Genomic DNA, 18,167 nt, shown 5'->3' on the forward strand with positions numbered 1-18,167 from the left:
TCTATCTTGCTTCTAACAAAAGTGTATTTTCTAATTTCATACAGGATTTAAAGTTTTTGTTATTTCACGCAGTGACTTATTTCAATATCCACTTTAAACAAAAAAATCTGCTGTGCTAGTTTCGTAAACAAAAAGACTGTAAGATAACTCGGTTCAGTCATACTTGCAGCCATTAGTGCCAGATTCGTATAGTAGTTTAGGCGACTGTATCTAAAACCTGAACTTTCAAAAGTGGCCGAATTCTCTATTTACGGTCCCTGGATAAATAAAGCTTCCAAGATAATGCTAATTCGGTTGTGCACCCTTCTTCCCTAGTTCCATGCTCCCCTAAAAGTTCCCACCCCGCTGTTCAGTTCCAAAGTTTCAAAACACCATCTGGCAATGTTGCAGCGCCGAATATTTCAGTCTCTCGCTCCGAACACTTCCAGTTCCTGAGACACGCCCTTGTTACCCCTTTCAAAGTTTACGCCTTCCACTCCTGAAGACCGCCTAGTTGAAGCTCGGAGCTTCATTTCTGGAGCCCCATCTCCCCGAAGTTTGCAGCTTCCTGGTTCTCACCTTCCCAGTAAACTCCAAAGCTCAGCTCCCTCTAGGTTTTCATGCTCAAGACAAGTTGCATTCACATTCCTTTCTACAAACTCCCGGCTCTTCACTCTTTTGACTGTGGCTGGGCTCAGTATCCTCCTCATCCGTTCCCCTTCCCTTCCCAAGCCTCCTGCCCAAAACCTCTCAATTCCCTGGGGTGGGGGAAGCAGCAGCCTGACCAAAGGAGCCCGGAGTGCCTCCCTCTGACTGGCTAGACAAGAGGGATCCTCCCCGGGGACCGCTGTACAAATTCTCCTCAATACCGCCCCCAAAAGCTGCCAATTATTAAAATTACCACACGGATGTCAACCAATCATTGCGCTCCTTCTCACAGGGGCTGGGCTGGAATCAGATCGTGATTGGCTCGGATTTGTAGATCGCAGAGTCTCGAGCCGGTTTCAAGGCGTCTCTTGCCGACACTGCGCAGAGCCAGGCGGCTGGGGGCTCCTAGAAACAGGCGGCAGGGAGCTGATGGAGTGACACAAATGGACAGTGGAGTCGGTGCTGGGTTGCTGCTCGGTTCGGGGCTGTTTTGGCATCCGAATCGTTTCCAGTGTAAAAATCATACGCCCTCTCAAACGTAAGTGCTCAACAATTTTTTTGTTTTTTTTTAAAAAAGACGACAACAAACAAAACTTCTGTGTATTTAATGCCGTAGGATCATTTCCTGCCTCGAAGTAGTTTGAAGAGAGGGAAACAGCGAGGGAAAAGTATGGCTGTGAGTAATTGTTTCCATCTGGATCTGTGCAAACTTGCGAGCGCTCGGTGGCTGTTTGTGCTGCATCTGTTTCTCCAAGGACTGGGACCTGTGCGGCCACAGGGGCAGTACAATAGCGAGAGGGGCATCTCAATCCCGGACCACGGCTTTTGCCAGCCCATCTCGATCCCCCTGTGCACGGACATCGCCTACAACCAGACCATCATGCCGAACTTGTTGGGGCACACGAACCAGGAAGATGCCGGCCTGGAGGTTCACCAGTTTTACCCGCTGGTGAAAGTGCAGTGCTCGCCCGAGCTAAAGTTTTTCCTGTGTTCCATGTACGCGCCGGTGTGCACGGTACTGGAGCAGGCGATCCCCCCGTGCCGATCGCTTTGTGAGCGGGCCAGGCAGGGCTGTGAGGCGCTCATGAACAAATTCGGCTTCCAGTGGCCCGAGAGCCTGCGCTGCGAAAACTTTCCCGTCCACGGATCTATTGACTTGTGCGTGGGGCAGAACAACACCGAGAAGGGCAGTCCGACCCTGGATCCCACCCAGTCCTTACCGAACACCGGGACCATACACCCCCGGGGTTCCTCGGGCAGGGAGCAGTTCATTTGCCCGCGGGTTCTGAAAGTGCCCAGTTACCTGAACTACCACTTCCTGGGGGAGAAGGACTGCGGGGCGCCCTGCGAGCCCTCCCGCACCAACGGCCTGATGTATTTCAGTGAGCAGGAGCTGAAGTTCTCCCGGATTTGGATCGGGATCTGGTCGGTGCTGTGCTGCGCTTCCACCCTGTTCACGGTGCTGACCTACCTGGTGGACATGCAGCGGTTCAGCTACCCGGAGCGGCCCATCATCTTCCTGTCGGGCTGCTACACCATGGTAGCTACCGCCTACATCGCGGGCTTTCTGCTGGAGGAGAGGGTGGTCTGCAACGAGAGGTTCGCCGAGGACGGCTACAAGACGGTGGCGCAGGGCACCAAGAAGGAAGGCTGCACCATCCTGTTCATGATGCTCTACTTCTTCAGCATGGCCAGCTCGATCTGGTGGGTGATCCTGTCGCTGACCTGGTTCCTGGCGGCGGGAATGAAGTGGGGTCACGAGGCCATCGAGGCCAACTCGCAGTACTTCCACTTGGCGGCCTGGGCGGTGCCGGCCATCAAAACCATCACCATCCTGGCCGTGGGCCAGGTGGACGGCGACGTGCTGAGCGGGGTCTGCTTCGTGGGCCTCAACAACGTGGACGCGCTGCGCGGCTTCGTGCTGGCGCCGCTCTTCGTCTACCTGTTCATCGGCACCTCCTTCCTGCTGGCTGGCTTCGTGTCCCTGTTCCGCATCCGCACCATCATGAAGCACGACGGCACCAAGACCGAGAAGCTGGAGAAGCTGATGGTGCGCATCGGCATCTTCAGCGTCCTGTACACCGTGCCCGCCACCATCGTCATCGCCTGCTACTTCTACGAGCAGGCTTTCCGCCAGCAGTGGGAGAAAAGTTGGGTCAGCCAAGCCTGCAAAAGTTACGCTATCCCCTGCCCCTCCGGCGAGCAGCCCCACATGAGGCCGGATTTCACCGTCTACATGATCAAATACCTCATGACACTTATAGTGGGCATCACCTCAGGCTTTTGGATCTGGTCCGGTAAGACTTTACATTCATGGCGCAAGTTCTACACTAGACTCACAAACAGTAAGCACGGCGAGACGACAGTGTGAAAAAAAAAACATTTTTTATTTACAAAAAGAACAAAACATTTCTCCCTCCGAGAGGGAGGGAGATTACACACACACACAAAGTCCTAACTTTGAAATGTGACAGACTCTTTCAAGTACTGTACCTTGTAAATAGCATCTGTAAGATTTTTGTAATTATATATTTGTATTTAAAATATCACCTCCAGAGGTGTATCTTGTTTCCCCAATGTGTGGAGGATTTTTTAAAAATTCTTGATTGGGGTGGGGGAGGGGGGGGGGAACGCACTGGTTGTTTCAGTGCTCGGAAACCAAGGATTGTTGTAACTCAACTTGTAGTCGAAAATCGAGACGGAACTGCAAATGAGTCAGACTCGCAAGTTAATCCTGGTGCCTGCCAACTCGCATGTCTGAATGCCGAACCTTTCGAGATATAAATTGGACCCGGAGGCAAATGGGACGATTAGTCTTACCCTGGAATAAAAGGCTTCCTTTGGGTCCTAACGCCAAACAAGTTAACATCGCTATTCGTTACACAACTTTAAAACAATTGAATCGAGGGCGAGGGTACACAAAATAAACTGATTAAACAATGGCTTTATGCATTACCTTTACCACTGGACGCCAAGGTTCAACCTAGCACGATCTCACTTGATGGGTACCCTGCTTCGAAATAATAAAAAAATTAATTATTTTTTAGCTGTTTTAGTCTTGAATATTAATCTACCCCAAATGGATTTATACGTTTAATTCGGATCAAAATTAGCCTGAAATCTGAAATTTTTCAGGGCATAGGAGCACTTAATTTTCTTATTTATTTTGATTAACTCCTCATTATTGTCAGTAGTAATTTCAATGCCTGGTGTATTAGGAAAAATCTCTCCATTATTATCTAATTTAGCCATATTGAAAGATCACCTAAGGTACAAGTTTGCTGTTGATTGTTTTGACATGACTTTGAACATTTTTTTGGAGAGACAAAATACAGGTTTTGTGTAAGGTGACTGAAAGGAATTGTTTAAAATCCCAGAGAATAGGCAGCACAGTTTATATTTAGTGGCATTAAACAGCTGAATAATCAAAATTAATACTCTTGGTAACTTTTTTTTAGAAAGCAGGGGAATGATGAGCTTCAGAATCATGTGGGCATTATTGAGCAGGTTGAGCTGAGAGTAATGTTAAAACCCAGAGTTGGTTTTGGTATGGGTAGAGCATAATAAGACTCAGTGTTTTATTAGTGCTAAGAAGAACCTACTTCCATTCTATTCCAAGTGAATGGTCCAGAAATCAAATGATGTGTAGAAATAATCTGTAGTAGCATACGCATCACATTTAATCGATTGATTGAAATGTGGGCCATTTCTCTCTGAAAACGGCAAGAGCCTTCACTTTTTTCATGTACTATATTACAAGCATTTTTAGTACAAGTGTTTTAAAAACACCATAACTGCACCTACAGGCATTTTTATTGTACTGCATTTTAAATAATTTGCATGAATATCATGGAATAATGAATAGGAGTCAGTAGCCATAACATCATACAAGCCTGTACACATGGTTGAAATTCATTATTGTCTTCAAGTCCCTGATGAGCAAAAAAAATGTCTGAACTTGGTATTCATTTATTTTTATTCACCATTACAGAATCCTTTATATTTATAGAGCAATAGAAAAGTTTATATATTCCATATTTTTAATTTCTTTGAAATAAAACTTCCAATTTTTTGTACAAAAATTAAATTGAGTCTGCCTTTACAGAAGTTTGCGTGCTTAAAAAAAAAACACACTGGTATGATGTATTGTGCAGTGTGGTATTAAATTTTTTTGGTGGGTGGGAACAGAATGCTCCTTGGTTTGCTATTAGGAAGTGTTTTCTTGGCTATGTTTACATGTACGTATCTGCTCTTTGAAACCAGAGCATATGAATAGTAGACCTTTTTGGTCATAATATTGTATTGTCATTCATAAAATATTTTAACAGTTTAAAACTTAATGTCATACATTACTTAGGATGTTGGGACATTCTGTTTAAATAACATAAATAACGTGTTATTTAAATAACATTTCCCCCTACAAATTTACATGACTTGAAGCAATGCATTTTGTTCACCAAACAATTTAAAACGAAACAAACATTTTTCTGGGATTGTATTTCTGTCTGTGTTAATTGATTTTTAAGCCTTTTCAAGTACTTAGGAACACATTCTAACAATAAATTGATTTCAAAATGTGTACATATAAACCACTGCTCCCGCCAGGGTCAGGTGAATATAGAAGCTTTAAATGCAGCAGACATTTATTTTAAGAAACAAAAAAGTCAATCACTAGATTGAATTTTAGAGTGGACAGTTGAATGCTATAGGAACCCTATGTATCAAGAGTTTTGTCTGCATTGTTTGATTTACATATTTTCAAAAATGCTGTGATCTGCATGTTTTTCTGCTTCTGTTTCACAATATATATGCAATCCAAATGTTTTGGAGGTAAGTAATTTATATATGACCAACTCAATCATTTAAATCATTGAAAACCTATACATCACAGCGGTGACAATTTAATCCTGGATTGACAGTTTCCAAAAATAGATTTAAATGGCACTTAGCTAAGTGATCGCACCAGGATTGCAGATTATGTATTTAAAGGAAATTATTTATACTATTGAGAATGAATATTTAAAATCACAATTGTCGCCAAAATTATTAACTCAAAGTCTCCTGTTTAAACATAAAATCTTCTAGAACTGCTTAAGAATCTCAAGTTTATGACGTGAACCCTTTACAAAACTGCAATTCATAAGTCTGTATAATTAATTTCATTGCAGCAATCATTATGGTTTTATGAAGATAAATGTATGCATATGTCAAGGTCACACACCAGCTGTTTTGTGATGCTTTTCTAAAAGTAATAGACCATTATTAACTCCCTTAATCTGTAGATATATTTATGCATATCCCATACAGAATGGGCGCTCTCATCCTTGTTTATTTCCTAAGGGAGTGGCAGATTGTTCCAGACATGTGACTAGATTTTAGTAAATAAATTTTTGGTTTGTCATTTAGTTCTTAGATCCTATATTTGGAAGTTTGTCATTAAATAGTACTGCAAAGCTTCATTTTCCTTCATCTTCAAGTAGTCTGGCACACAGAGGTGCCTTTCTGCATTTAAATTGTGCAGTTTTAAGTGTGTCCATTGCTAATTACCGAGCTGCAAATTGTTCCATGTGAGTGTCATGCATATTCCAAGTGGTGCACATTTGCTGAATAATTTGGCTAAAATTTGTATAAATCGTAAAAATGATTAATTTAAAGAATCAGATCCTCAAAAATCAAGTTTAAAACAGATTATTGATTAACTATAATTTAAAAAAATAAAATATATCACTGATTCTTTCCATTTCAAAAATAATCTGAATTTAAAATTTTAATCCAAATGTACGTATATATGTATAGGTAAGTCGGTATATATTTTTTAAAAGGTTTCAAATCGAAGAATACTATACAGGATTTACATTATTTTCAAATGTTTGAATATTAAAATATTTCACTTAGTTCAAAATATTAATCTTAAACATTGCTAAAATATCTGATGCATGGCTGTTTTATTTCATTATACCAAAGGCAAATTATTAACTTATATTTTCATTTTCACTTAATCTTGGGCAGCTGTTGGTAGGAATAACATTGATAAAAAACTGACGCCAAGATGTATTTTCACTACTACTAATATTCTGGCTGGTGGGATTTTCCAGAGACCAGATTCTAGTTTGCAAATTACTTAATTGCAGACCATCATGTTACATACCATTTTGTTTTAAATGATCTTACTTGACCAATAATTCTCAGGCTTTTTGTTCCACAGATGAAATATTTCTTATGAGCTAAGTAATAGCTAATCTATGTTTTATAATTTTTTTTATCAGCTTTTAAAAAGACTGTCAGAAGTTGTTTTAGCTCCTAGGTCAAGAATGTTCGCATGCTGTTTTCCTGACAAGGGAGGCATACTATGCCGCTGCCTTGGAATTCCACAAATTCACTTTCAAAGCAAAGGTACTTTGTAATAGATATAGTAATACGTGGTAAGAGAGACTACTGATTTTTAGTTTTCTGCCTATAAAATGACTTATTTGATAGTTATTATTTTTAGGGCTGTTGGAGACCAAATTTTCCATAGGGCAATTTCACATAGAAATAAACTCAAGGCTTTTGGTGGCTGCAAAGTAAAGTTGTTAAATCCTGGAAGCCATGCGTCAAGAACTGTATTAGCCCAAAAATTTGGGATTGTAATCAGATACTATCTTTGAAAGAACAATTATAGATTGAAGTCACAATTCTCCACAGCTCACCTCATTAAGTATGCACCTCATCTCCACAGTGCTGCTGTTGCACTGTCTTGTGCTGAGCAGTAGTAGATGTGCTTTGCTATGCTGGGACATTGCTCCATTCATGCCACATGTTTAAACACCAGCTGTGAACCATTTGAAACACTGCCAGCCAGTAACAGTCCTTAGTGTCTTAACTGTGCAAATCAAAACAACATGGCTGAGAGAGACCAGGTTGGCACCCCACTTCACAGACAAGAACCTCAAGATCCTGGTGGACCAGGTGGTGGAGAAGAGGGCTGTTTTCATTCTCCAACAACTATCAGAAGAGACCATGATGTCAGATGCTGCCCTCCTGATCTGAAGTTGCTACCCAGATGAGGTACAGTATCCACAGTCTGAAGGAATTCGTACCAGTGCCATAAGAAAATGAATGACATACTGCATTAAGCATAAGGGCCACCATTTCTCTGCTACCTGACATTTAGTCTGCTATTGCACCCAGCACAATCCAAGGCTCATGACCTATGACCATCACTATCGCATGCAGTGTATTTCTCAATTACTGTCAACACCAGCGCCCCCCGCCCCCAAAAAAAATACTGGTGTAGAGTCGTAGAGCCATACAGAATGGAAACACACTTCGGTCCAATTCATCCATGCCAACCAAGTTTCCCAAACTAAACTGCCACTTACCTGCATTTGGCCCATATCCCTCTAAACCTTTCCTATTCTTTTACCTATCCAAATGTCTTCTAAATCTTGTAACTGTACCTGCATGAACCATTTCCTCTGGCAGTTCATTCCACCTATGAACTACCCTCTGTGGCCCTCAGGTCCCTTTCAAATCTTTCTCCTCGCACCTTAAAAACATGCCCATTAGTTTTGGACTCTCCCACGCTAGGGAAAAGACCTTTTCTAATCACCTTATCTATGCCTCTCATGATTTTATAAACCCCTATAAGGTCGCTCCTAATTATTCTATAAACCCCTATAAGGTCACCTCTCAATCCCCTATGCTCCATTGAAAAATGTTCCAGCCTATGCAGTCTCTCCTTATAACTCAAATCCCCCAGTCCTGGCAACATTCTGATAAATCTTTTCTGCATCCTCGCCAATTTAATAATATCCTCCCTAGAGCAGAGTAACCAGAACTGTACATTGTATCCAAAAGTGGCCTCACCAATGTCCTGTACAACCTCAACAGGACGTCCCACCTCTTGTATTCAATGGTCTGAGCATTCTTTAGCACCCTGTCTACCTATGATGCAACTTTCAGAGAATTATGTACCTGAACACTTAGGTCTGTCAGTTCGACAAGACTACCTAGGGCCCTACTATTAACTGTATAAGGCCTGCCTTTGTCTGCTTTACCAAAATGCAATACATTGCATTTATACAAATTAAACTACATCTGTCAGTCCTTAGCCTATTGGCCCAATTGATCAAGATTCCATTGTAATCTTAGATAATCTTCTTCACTGTTGACTATACCACCAATTTTGGTATCATCGCAAACATAGCAACAAAGTTTCCTAAATTCTCATCCAAATCGTTTATATAAATTACAAACAATTGGACACAGCACTGTTCCTTGCAGAACACTGCCGGTCACAGGACTCCAGTGTGAAAAACAACCCTCCGCCACCACCCCTTGTCTCCTTCCGTCAAGCCAATTTTGTATCCATTTGCCAAGCTCTCCCTGAATCCCAGGTAATCTAACTTTACACATCAGACTACCATGTAGAACTTTGTTGTCTACAAGGATGTTAACAAGGCTTTCAATGTCCACCACTCTACCTCCATCAATCTTTTTGCTTATGTGCTCAGAAACCTCAATCAAGTTTGTGAGACACTATTTTCCATGCTGACTGCCCCTAATCAGTCCTTGCCTCTACAAATACATATAAATTCCATCTGTCAGAATTCCCTGCAACGACTTACCCACCACTTACGTTAGACTCGCTGGTCTCTAGTTTCCAGGTTTATCCTTACAGCTTTCTTTAATAAAGATACAACGTTAGCCACCCTCCAGTCCTCTGGCATTATTATCCATGGTTGTAGATGATACAGACATCTCTGCCAGGGACCCCACAATTTCTTCCCTAATTTACCACAACGTCCTGGGACACACTCGATCAGGTCCTGGAGATTAATGTCTTTTTAAGACCTCCAGCACCTTCTCTTTTGTAATGTGGACCGTTTTCAAGATGTGAATATTTATTTCCCTGAGTTCCCCAGCCTCCATTTCTTTCTCCACAGAAAAAACTGATGCAAAATATTTGTTTAGTATCTCTCCCATTTTCTGTGGTTCCACACATAGATGACCTCTTTGATCTTTAAGGAACCCTGTTCTCACCCTAGTTGCTCTTAATGTACTTATAGAAAGTTTTAGGATTCTCCTTAACCTTATCTGCCAAGATTATCTCATAACCCCTTTTTGCCCTCCTGATTGCCCTCTGAAGAATGCCCCTGCATCCCTTTTACTCTTCAAGATATTCAATTGATCCCGCTTCCTCTGTGCTTACTATTTACTCACTTGGGACAATTCACCACATTTTTTGACTGAGGAGCGAGTAACCCCTTGACTGGACTAAGAACTACTCCCCTTTGACTTTCAGACAACCACTCAGTTGAAGCGTATGCTATCTATGTGCAGTGGAATTTGCTGCCACATACTGTAGGTGTGACATTTACAAAACATTGTGCCGTATGACAGAAGCTGCATGGCTTTCTTTCTGTTCTAAAAGGCATGTAGGAAAAATGTCATGCGCACTTAAACTGGCGCACCACATCAAGGATTTAAGATGGTGTAACAAATCAGAAAAATTATTGTGGGTTGTTTCCATCAATTTAAAAAAAAATCCAAAAGGAAGCCACACCTGCTAGCTCTGCATACTTTGGAACCCTGACACACTCTCCACATAATTTTATGCTATGTGTGATCAGGCCATCCAGTGACTTGTGTTCTTAAATTTGGTTGCATTGTTTTCTTGAAATGCTGCAACCTCACATGTAAAGCGAGAAAGGAGGAGGATCATTTTGTTTAAGTATCAAATTAAGGCTGGAGTGATTAATCAACTACAGCGCAGCATCAGAGGTACATGTGTCAATTTCTTCAGCTTCAACCTTCGACGCAATTTATCTGTAACTGCCTTGTTGTGCACTTCAGAACAATTATTGAAATAACAAAGCATAATCAAAGCAACGCAGTCATCAGAACATGAAGGTTGTGAACCAGGAAATGCATCCACTCACCCAATCAAGTTGAATTTGCAAATGTTGACATATTTCAATACTTTTTTTTAAAGAGTTACAACATCATGGCTTACACTAACAAATAATGACAGAAGTCATTATAGTTGACTTGATAGGAAGAAAGTAATATTTTAAACCAATTGGAAAACTATTCACGCTATTGAATAAATGCTGTACCTTGTTTATGTGATACGTGACTAATTTGGTAGTGATAAACTATAAAAAGTAGCTACGTTGTCAGTATAGCTTAGGTCACAAAATTGAAAATAAGAATTTTTTAATTAAATAATAGCAGTAAAACATGCATATAAGATGAATAAATACCCTGTGGTGTTGCTTGTGAATAGGCAAGGGCCTTCAGTCTGGTTTCTGATATTTATACAGGCAGCTTATAATGGCTAATCCTACTTTGCTACAGTACAAGAAACATACTGAATCAGAATGGAAAAGTAAGTTTTGGATTTATGTAGCATCTTTCAAGATCTCATGACATCCCAAAGTGATTTAAAATCAATAAAAATACCTTTGCAGCGTATTCACCTTTAGTACAGGCAAAGTAACACTCCATTTTTGCACAGCAAGTTCCGACAAACAAATGACCAGATCATGTATTTTAGGTTTTTGGCATAGGGATTTTTTGATTGCCAGAGCATGAGAAAATCCTCCATGATCTCTACTAGAAATTGCCCATGAGATCTTCTGTTAATTCATTCCAAAGGCATTGGTGACTTAGAAAAGCAAATTCAACCTTCTCACTTGACATTATTTATATTTACAGGCTGTAACATTGCAAATGCCTGCTTCCTCCAGCCAATGTTCCGGAAGTGTATATTTTTATGTGTTCACGGTACTGAAGGTCGAACCATGAGGAGGATGCAGAGATGCTTCTGTGTGATTTAAGTAAGTTCAGTGAGTGGGTAAATGCATGGCAGATGAAGTATAATGTGGATAAATGTGAGGTTTCCATTTTGGTAGCTAAAACAGGAAGAGATTATTATCTGAATAGCAATAGATTGGGAAAGGGGGAGGTGCAACAAGACCTAGGTGTCCTTGTACACCAGATGCTGAAAGTAAGCTTGCAGGTGCAATAGGTGGTGAAGAAAGCAAATGGTGTATTGGCCTTCACAGCAAGAAAGGATTTGAGCGCACCAGCAGAGCTGTCTCACTGCAGTTGTTGAAGGCCTTGGTGAGTACACAACTGAAGTATTGTGGCAGTTTTTGTCTCCTTATCTGAGGAAGCATGTACACACCGGGAACCGGCGTAGCCATGGAGGGAGTGCAATAAAGGTTTACCAGATTGATTCCCAGGATGGCAGGACTGACATATGAATAGAGACTGGATTGGTTAGGACTATATTTGCTGGAGCTGAGAAGAATGAGAGACTAACTTAGAAGCCTGTATAATTCCAACAGGACTAAGCAGGGCAAATACAGGAAGGATATTCCCAATGGCCAGGGATTTCAGAAGCAGAAGCCAGTTTAAGCCTACTGGGTAGGCCATTTCAGACTGAGAAGAGGAGAACTTTCTTCACGCAGAGAGTGGTGAGCCTGTGGGGTTCACTGCCACGGAGAGCAGTTGGGTCTAAAGGAACCAAAAGGTATGGGGCAAAACCGGGAACAGGGTACTGAGTAGAAGGATCAGCCATGTTCACATTGAATGGAGGAGCAGGCTCAAAGGGTGGAGTGACCTACTGGTATTCTTATTTTTTTCAATGATTCTGTGTAGTAAGTCAGTGCCCACAATCTTTATAATCTTAATATTAGTAGTACAATTAACAAACCAAAAACAGATTTGATTCTTTGGAGTGTCTTTCAAAATCTTTGTCTGACCGTACCTCATATCTCTTCCTAGTAAATCATTTTTGTAACTTTCATCCAGTAAGCTTAATATAAGAGAAATGTTCATCATTATTCAACTGACAGGCATTCAGTTTCAAAATGCTTTGTCATCTGTTTCTGATTTACTTTGTTAGCACTGTCAATACCCTTCTTTTGTCTTTGGTGAGGATTTTCTCTCTCAGAGCATCATCAGTTTTTGGAACTCTAATCCTTAAAAGACAGCAGAGGCAGATTGTTCAAGTATTTTTAAGGCAAATGTGGATAGATTCTTGATAAGAAAAGGGGATGAAAAGTTTTTGGCATTGGGCAGAAAGGTGGGGTAATCAGACCAGCCATAATCTTATTGAATGTTGGAGTACACTGATGGGGCTGAATGGCATACTCTTGTACGCTAACAAGTAATCGTGTTCAAATATTCACTTTATTATTCCATTGGCCATAAGGTTTGAATTCAGAGTGGTGGGTGCACATACCGTGACAACTTGCAGTCAATTTTCACCAAAGGAACTTGAATCACACAATTCTTATAGGAGAATTTTCCCAGACCCTGAACAAGGTGGGCACTGGCATGTCAGTTGGTAAATAACAGTGAGATTGATGGAGAAGAACGTCTTGGTGTCGAGGAAAAATGTCCAATTCTACAACAATGATTTGAACAGTGAGACGAGAATCTCAGTCGTGAACAGCAGGAGCTCCCGTTCCATGCCTTTGGTTCCTAACCTTGCTTCATTGTGTACATTTTCTCATTCTCCTAATGCACTGGACTGAAACTAAATGATAAACATTTCTGAAATGAAAGTCAAGAGTGGGTACCTGGTGACTCCAACTTCCTGCGCCTCCATCTTGTACAGCAGTCCTCAACAACTCTGGCACAGCCCATGGGCAATGACCACCCACTGTCCCTTTCCACAGAGGTTGGCATTGGACATGTAACAGCCTCTCCATTTCCTCATGGCACATCTCTGACCTATTAATATATAGCTGTCCAGTTCAATGCTGAACATGGGATGTGTTGGCATCTTTCATTATAATACAGTTGCTAGGTCACTTTGTGCACAGGACAAAAAGCCACCTCATAATTGGACGATGATGCCTTTCAGGGCTACTCGCTTGCTCTGCTAACAGTCACTCACTTTATGACTACTTGCACACTCACATCCTTTCTGCCTTGTCTTGCCGTTTATGCTTTGCCCCATCATTCTGAAATAAAGACTCAAAGTACTTCTGTGTCACCTTGCCATTTAATGCAGACAACAAAGTCAGGCAGTTTGTCATGGTTGTCAGCAGTGAGCAGTCAAGGGGGTGGACACATTGGTGAGCTACTACCGTGTTACTTCTCAATGTTATTGATTTAAAAAAGAACTGCAGATGCTGGAATCCAAGGCAGACAGACAGGAAGCTGGAAGAACACAGCAAGCCAGGCAGCATCTGGAGGAAAGGAGCAATTAATGTTTCTGCTATTACCCTTCTTCAATGTCATACCTACACCACACACCAGCAGCTTCTGCAGCAAATGTAAAAACTGAAAGAACTGAGGATGCTGTAAATCAGGAACAAAAACAAAAGTTGCTGGAAAAGCTCAGCTGGTCTGACGGCATCTATGAAGAAAATATCAGAGCTAATGTTTCGGGTTCAGTGGGTCACCGGACTCTAAACGTTAACTCTGATTTTTTTCTTCACAGATGCTGCAAGACTAGCTGAGCTTTTCCAGCAACTTCAGTTTTTGTTCTGCAGCAAACATGTTACATCTACTTCAACCAAATAGCCATGTCCCAAAGCCTATGAGGAATAATCCTTGTCAAGTCAAGGGAGAGAGCCTTCAGTCAGGTAAAGTGATGGCTGGAAAGTGGGAAGCCTTCAAAAATGAGATAAAGACAGTTCAAACACAGTATGTCCCTGTTAGGATGAAGAGCAAGGTTGGTAGGTGTAGGGAATGCTGGATGACTAGAGAAATTGAGATTCTGGTCAAGAAAAAGAAGAAAGCATATTGTCAGGTACAGACAGCAGGAATCAAGTGAATGCCTAGAGGAGTGTAAGTATTTAGTATAAGTAGAAGTATTTAAGGTTTTAACAAAGATTTGTAGCTTGGGTTGTGGGTGAGGTTGACTTGCTTGCCGAGCTGGCTTGTTTTTCTTCAAGACGTTTCATCATCATGCTAAGTAACATCATCAGCGAGGCCTCCGATGAAGCGATGTTGTTCTACTCCGCTTGGAATTTATACTATCCGGTACATTATGGTGAGTAGTATCACTTCCGGTTTTGTTCTGTACGGGTTTGTATATGGGGTTCATGTTTGTATATGTTTGTTGATTACTTTATGGGTTGAGAACCCATGGATATCTTAAAATGCATAAGGGTGGATAAATCTCCTGGACCACATCAGGTGTACCTAGAACTTTGTGGGAATCTAGGGAAGTGATTGCTGGGCTCCTTGTTGAGACATTTGTGTCATCAATAGCCATGGGTGAGATGCTGGAAGATTGGAGGTTGCCATTATTTAAGCAAGGTGGTAAGGAAAAACCAGCTAACTATAGACCAGTGAGCCTGACATCAGTGGTGGGCAAGTTGTTGAAGGGGATTCTGAGGGATAGGATTTACATGTATTTGGAAAGGCAAGGATTGATTAGGGGTAGTCAACGTGGCTTTGTGCGTGGGAATATGTGACTAAGAGGATTGATGAAGGCAGAGCATTGAATGTTGTCTCTATGGATTTTAGTAAGGCGTTTGACAAAATTCCTCATGGTAGGCTGGTTAGCAAGGTTAGATCAGATGGAATACAGGGAGAACTAGCCGTTTGGATACAGAACTGGTTTGAAGGTAGGAGGCAGAGGGCGGTGGTGGAGGGTGGCTTTTTGGACTGGAGGCCTGTGGCCGGCTGTGTGCCTCAGGGATTGAAGCTGACTCTGCTGCCTTTTGTCATCCATATAAATGATTTGGATGTGAATGTAGGAGGTATGGTTCGTAAATTTGCAAATGGCACCAAAATTGTTGGTGTAGTGGACAGCGAAGAAGTTATCTCAGAATACCACAGGACCATGATCAGATGGACCAATGGGCCAAGGAGTGGCAGATGGAGTTTAATCTAGATAACTATGAAGTTATATATTTTGGCAGAAAAAATCAGGGCAGTACTTGTAATGGTTAATGGTAAGGCCCAGGGGAATACTGCTGAACAAAGGGATCTTGGTGTGCAGGTTCATAATTCCTTGAAAGTGGAGTCACAGGTAGACAGAAGAGTGAAGAAAGCATTTGGTATGCTTGCCTTTCTTGGTGAGTGCATTGAGTATAGGAGGTGGGAGTTTATGTTGCGGTTGTACAGGACAATGGTTAGGCCACTTTTGGAATACTGCATTCAGTTGTGGTCTCCCTGCTGTACGAAGGATGTTGTTAAACTTGAAAGGATTCAGAAAAAATTGGCAAGGATGTTGCCAGGGTTGGAGGGTTTGAGCTAAAGGGAGAGGCTGAATAGGCTGGGGCTATTTTCCTTGTAGTGTCGGAGGCTGAGGGGTGACCTTATAGAAGTTTATAAAATCACGAGGGGCATGAATAGGGTGAATAGCCGAGGTCTTTTCCCCAGGGTAGGGCAGTCCAAAACTGGAGGACATAGGTTTAAGGTGAGAGGGGAAACATTTAAAAGGGACCTGAGGGGTAACTTTTTCATACGAAGTGTGGCACGTGTATGGATTGAACTGCCAGAGGAAGTGGTGGAGGCTGGTCCAATTACAACATTTAAAAGGTATCTGGATAGGTATATGAATAGGAAGGTTTGGAGGGTTATGGACAAAATGCTGGCAAGTGGGACTAGATTAACTTAGGATATCTGGTTGGCATCGACGAGTTGGACTGAATGCTCCGTTTCCGTGCTGTACAGTCCTATGACTCCATGGTGCCAATTGTGTCACATGACACTGCTTCATTTCATTATCCCATCATGAGGTCAGTGCTCCAGCCCACAAAGGTAGGTTTTGCCAACATAAGCTGGCTTACTTCAGGTGCAGGGGCCAATAGACTATGCTTACTTTGTACTGAGACAGCCGTACCATAATGCAGTAGACTTCATCAACAGAAGTAGATTTCGTTCCATCAATATAAAAGTCTTCTGTGAACATCAGTAGCACATCTTAGGAGTTAATGCCAAGGATCCTGTGAACTGATATCGTTAAGAACGCCCATGTTCTTGCTTCATTTATTTAAATGAAGATGCCTTAAAAGAATGGTTACTTGGTGACAAGGGCAAGCCTTTGCAACCTTAGCTGGTGACTTCATACATAACCCCCTGGGCTGATGCCAAAAATAAATAGAACATAGTGCATTCTTCCACTAGGGCCTTCGTGGAGGAAACATTAGGCCTGCTAAAGATAAGATTCTGATGCGTGGATGGGATTGGGGTTACAGAGTACTACATAATCTTAACGTGCATCACTGGAGCAGGCAAACAGGTTATGCTTTACTGAGGCATCTGCCCTAATGCGTAGAATTTCAGCTGGAAGTTCACTGGGATCTGGGTTTTGGAGAATTTTCAGCTGCTGTGGCCAAATTATGTGAATACATGCTGAATTCAGTATCAGAAAGGACGCCAGATACATGTCAGGAGTTTAGCCTCTGGCTTACAGTCTCTGCTTGACTTCAATCATGAAGGAAAATAAAGGACAATTAGTGACTTATGACTTTGCCCAAGTTCAACACCATCCCTGTTGTATCTGAGAATTATCATGAAGGTTATAGTTTACACCCTGCTCGTGTGGTACCTCAATTTCCAGAAATCATTTGTGAGCTTTTCACAGTACTCATGTGAGTACATGTGGCAATAAAGCTAGTTCTAATTCTAATATTGGTAAGTGTAGCAAAGTCACATCTTCCCATTGAGGATACTCTTTTCTCAAGATCTGTGGCACTGCCGCCATGCTAAATAGGATAGATTTCAAACAGATCCAGCAAATGAAGAAGACCAGGTATCCATGAGGCACCGTGGGCCATCAGCTGCAGAGAATTGAATTTTACCGCAATCTTCAACCTCATAGCCTAGCATATCTCACCTCCATCTACATTACAATCAAGCCAAAGGATCAACCTTAGTCCAATGAAGATAGTAGGAGGTCATGCTAGGAATGAAACCAACCTTACCTAAAAATGTCTGTTCAGTTCATATGCCATTTCTTTCTCCTCTATTACTAATTTCCCAGACTTGTTTTATCCTCAGACTAACACTTACTTAATTAACTTTTTAAATATCTGAGGAAAATTTTCTTACTTTTTAAAAATATTTTTGACTAAACTACCAGAATTCTTCAAGGATATAACTAGTAGAGTTGATTGAGAGTGCCCGTGGATGTGATTATAGGAAAGCAAGGGATATAGGGAAGGGGCGGATTAGGGTACTGAGCTCAATGATCAACCATGATCATATTGAATGCCAAAGCGAGCTCAAGGAGCCAAATGACCTGCTCCTGCTCCTGTTGGCTATGTTTCCTTGTTTCTTCTATCGTACTCTAATTTTTCCTTCCTTAGCAATCTTTTAGCATTTCTTGCTGTTTTTTATATTCTGTCCAATTTTCTGACCTGGCATATATCTTTGCGCAATTATATGCCTTTTCAGTTTGATGCTGATTTTGATTTTTTTTAGTCAACCACAGGATTTGGGTCTTTCCTTCAGAATTCTTCTTATTTGTTGGATTGTATTTATTCTGCACTTTCTGGAATATCCCCTCAAATATTTACCACTGCATCTGTATTAACCTATCCCTTAACCTAAATTGCTAGTTCATTTTTGTTAGCTCT

At 41.6% G+C, this 18,167-nt stretch overlaps 1 protein-coding gene across 2 annotated transcripts in view; it reads left to right on the top strand.

Moving 5' to 3' along the window:
• Positions 1-918: 918 nt before the first annotated feature.
• The window catches only part of LOC109929954 (frizzled-1-like), a 33,316-nt gene continuing 16,067 nt past the window's right edge, over positions 919-18,167 (top strand). The window contains exons 1-2 of one of the 2 annotated variants that reach the window (XM_020529501.2): positions 920-1,165; positions 1,244-3,204. In XM_020529501.2, the coding sequence (XP_020385090.2) occupies positions 1,298-2,998 (1,701 nt within the window). In that variant the 5' untranslated portion in view covers positions 920-1,165; positions 1,244-1,297 and the 3' untranslated portion in view covers positions 2,999-3,204. Of the gene's footprint in view, positions 3,205-18,167 lie in introns of those variants that run through there. The other variant, XM_048614987.1, reaches the window with a different exon arrangement.

The sequence above is a fragment of the Rhincodon typus genome, chromosome 2, assembly GCF_021869965.1.
Source record: "Rhincodon typus isolate 14 chromosome 2, sRhiTyp1.1, whole genome shotgun sequence".
In the NCBI taxonomy this organism is placed as follows: Eukaryota; Metazoa; Chordata; class Chondrichthyes; order Orectolobiformes; family Rhincodontidae; genus Rhincodon; species Rhincodon typus.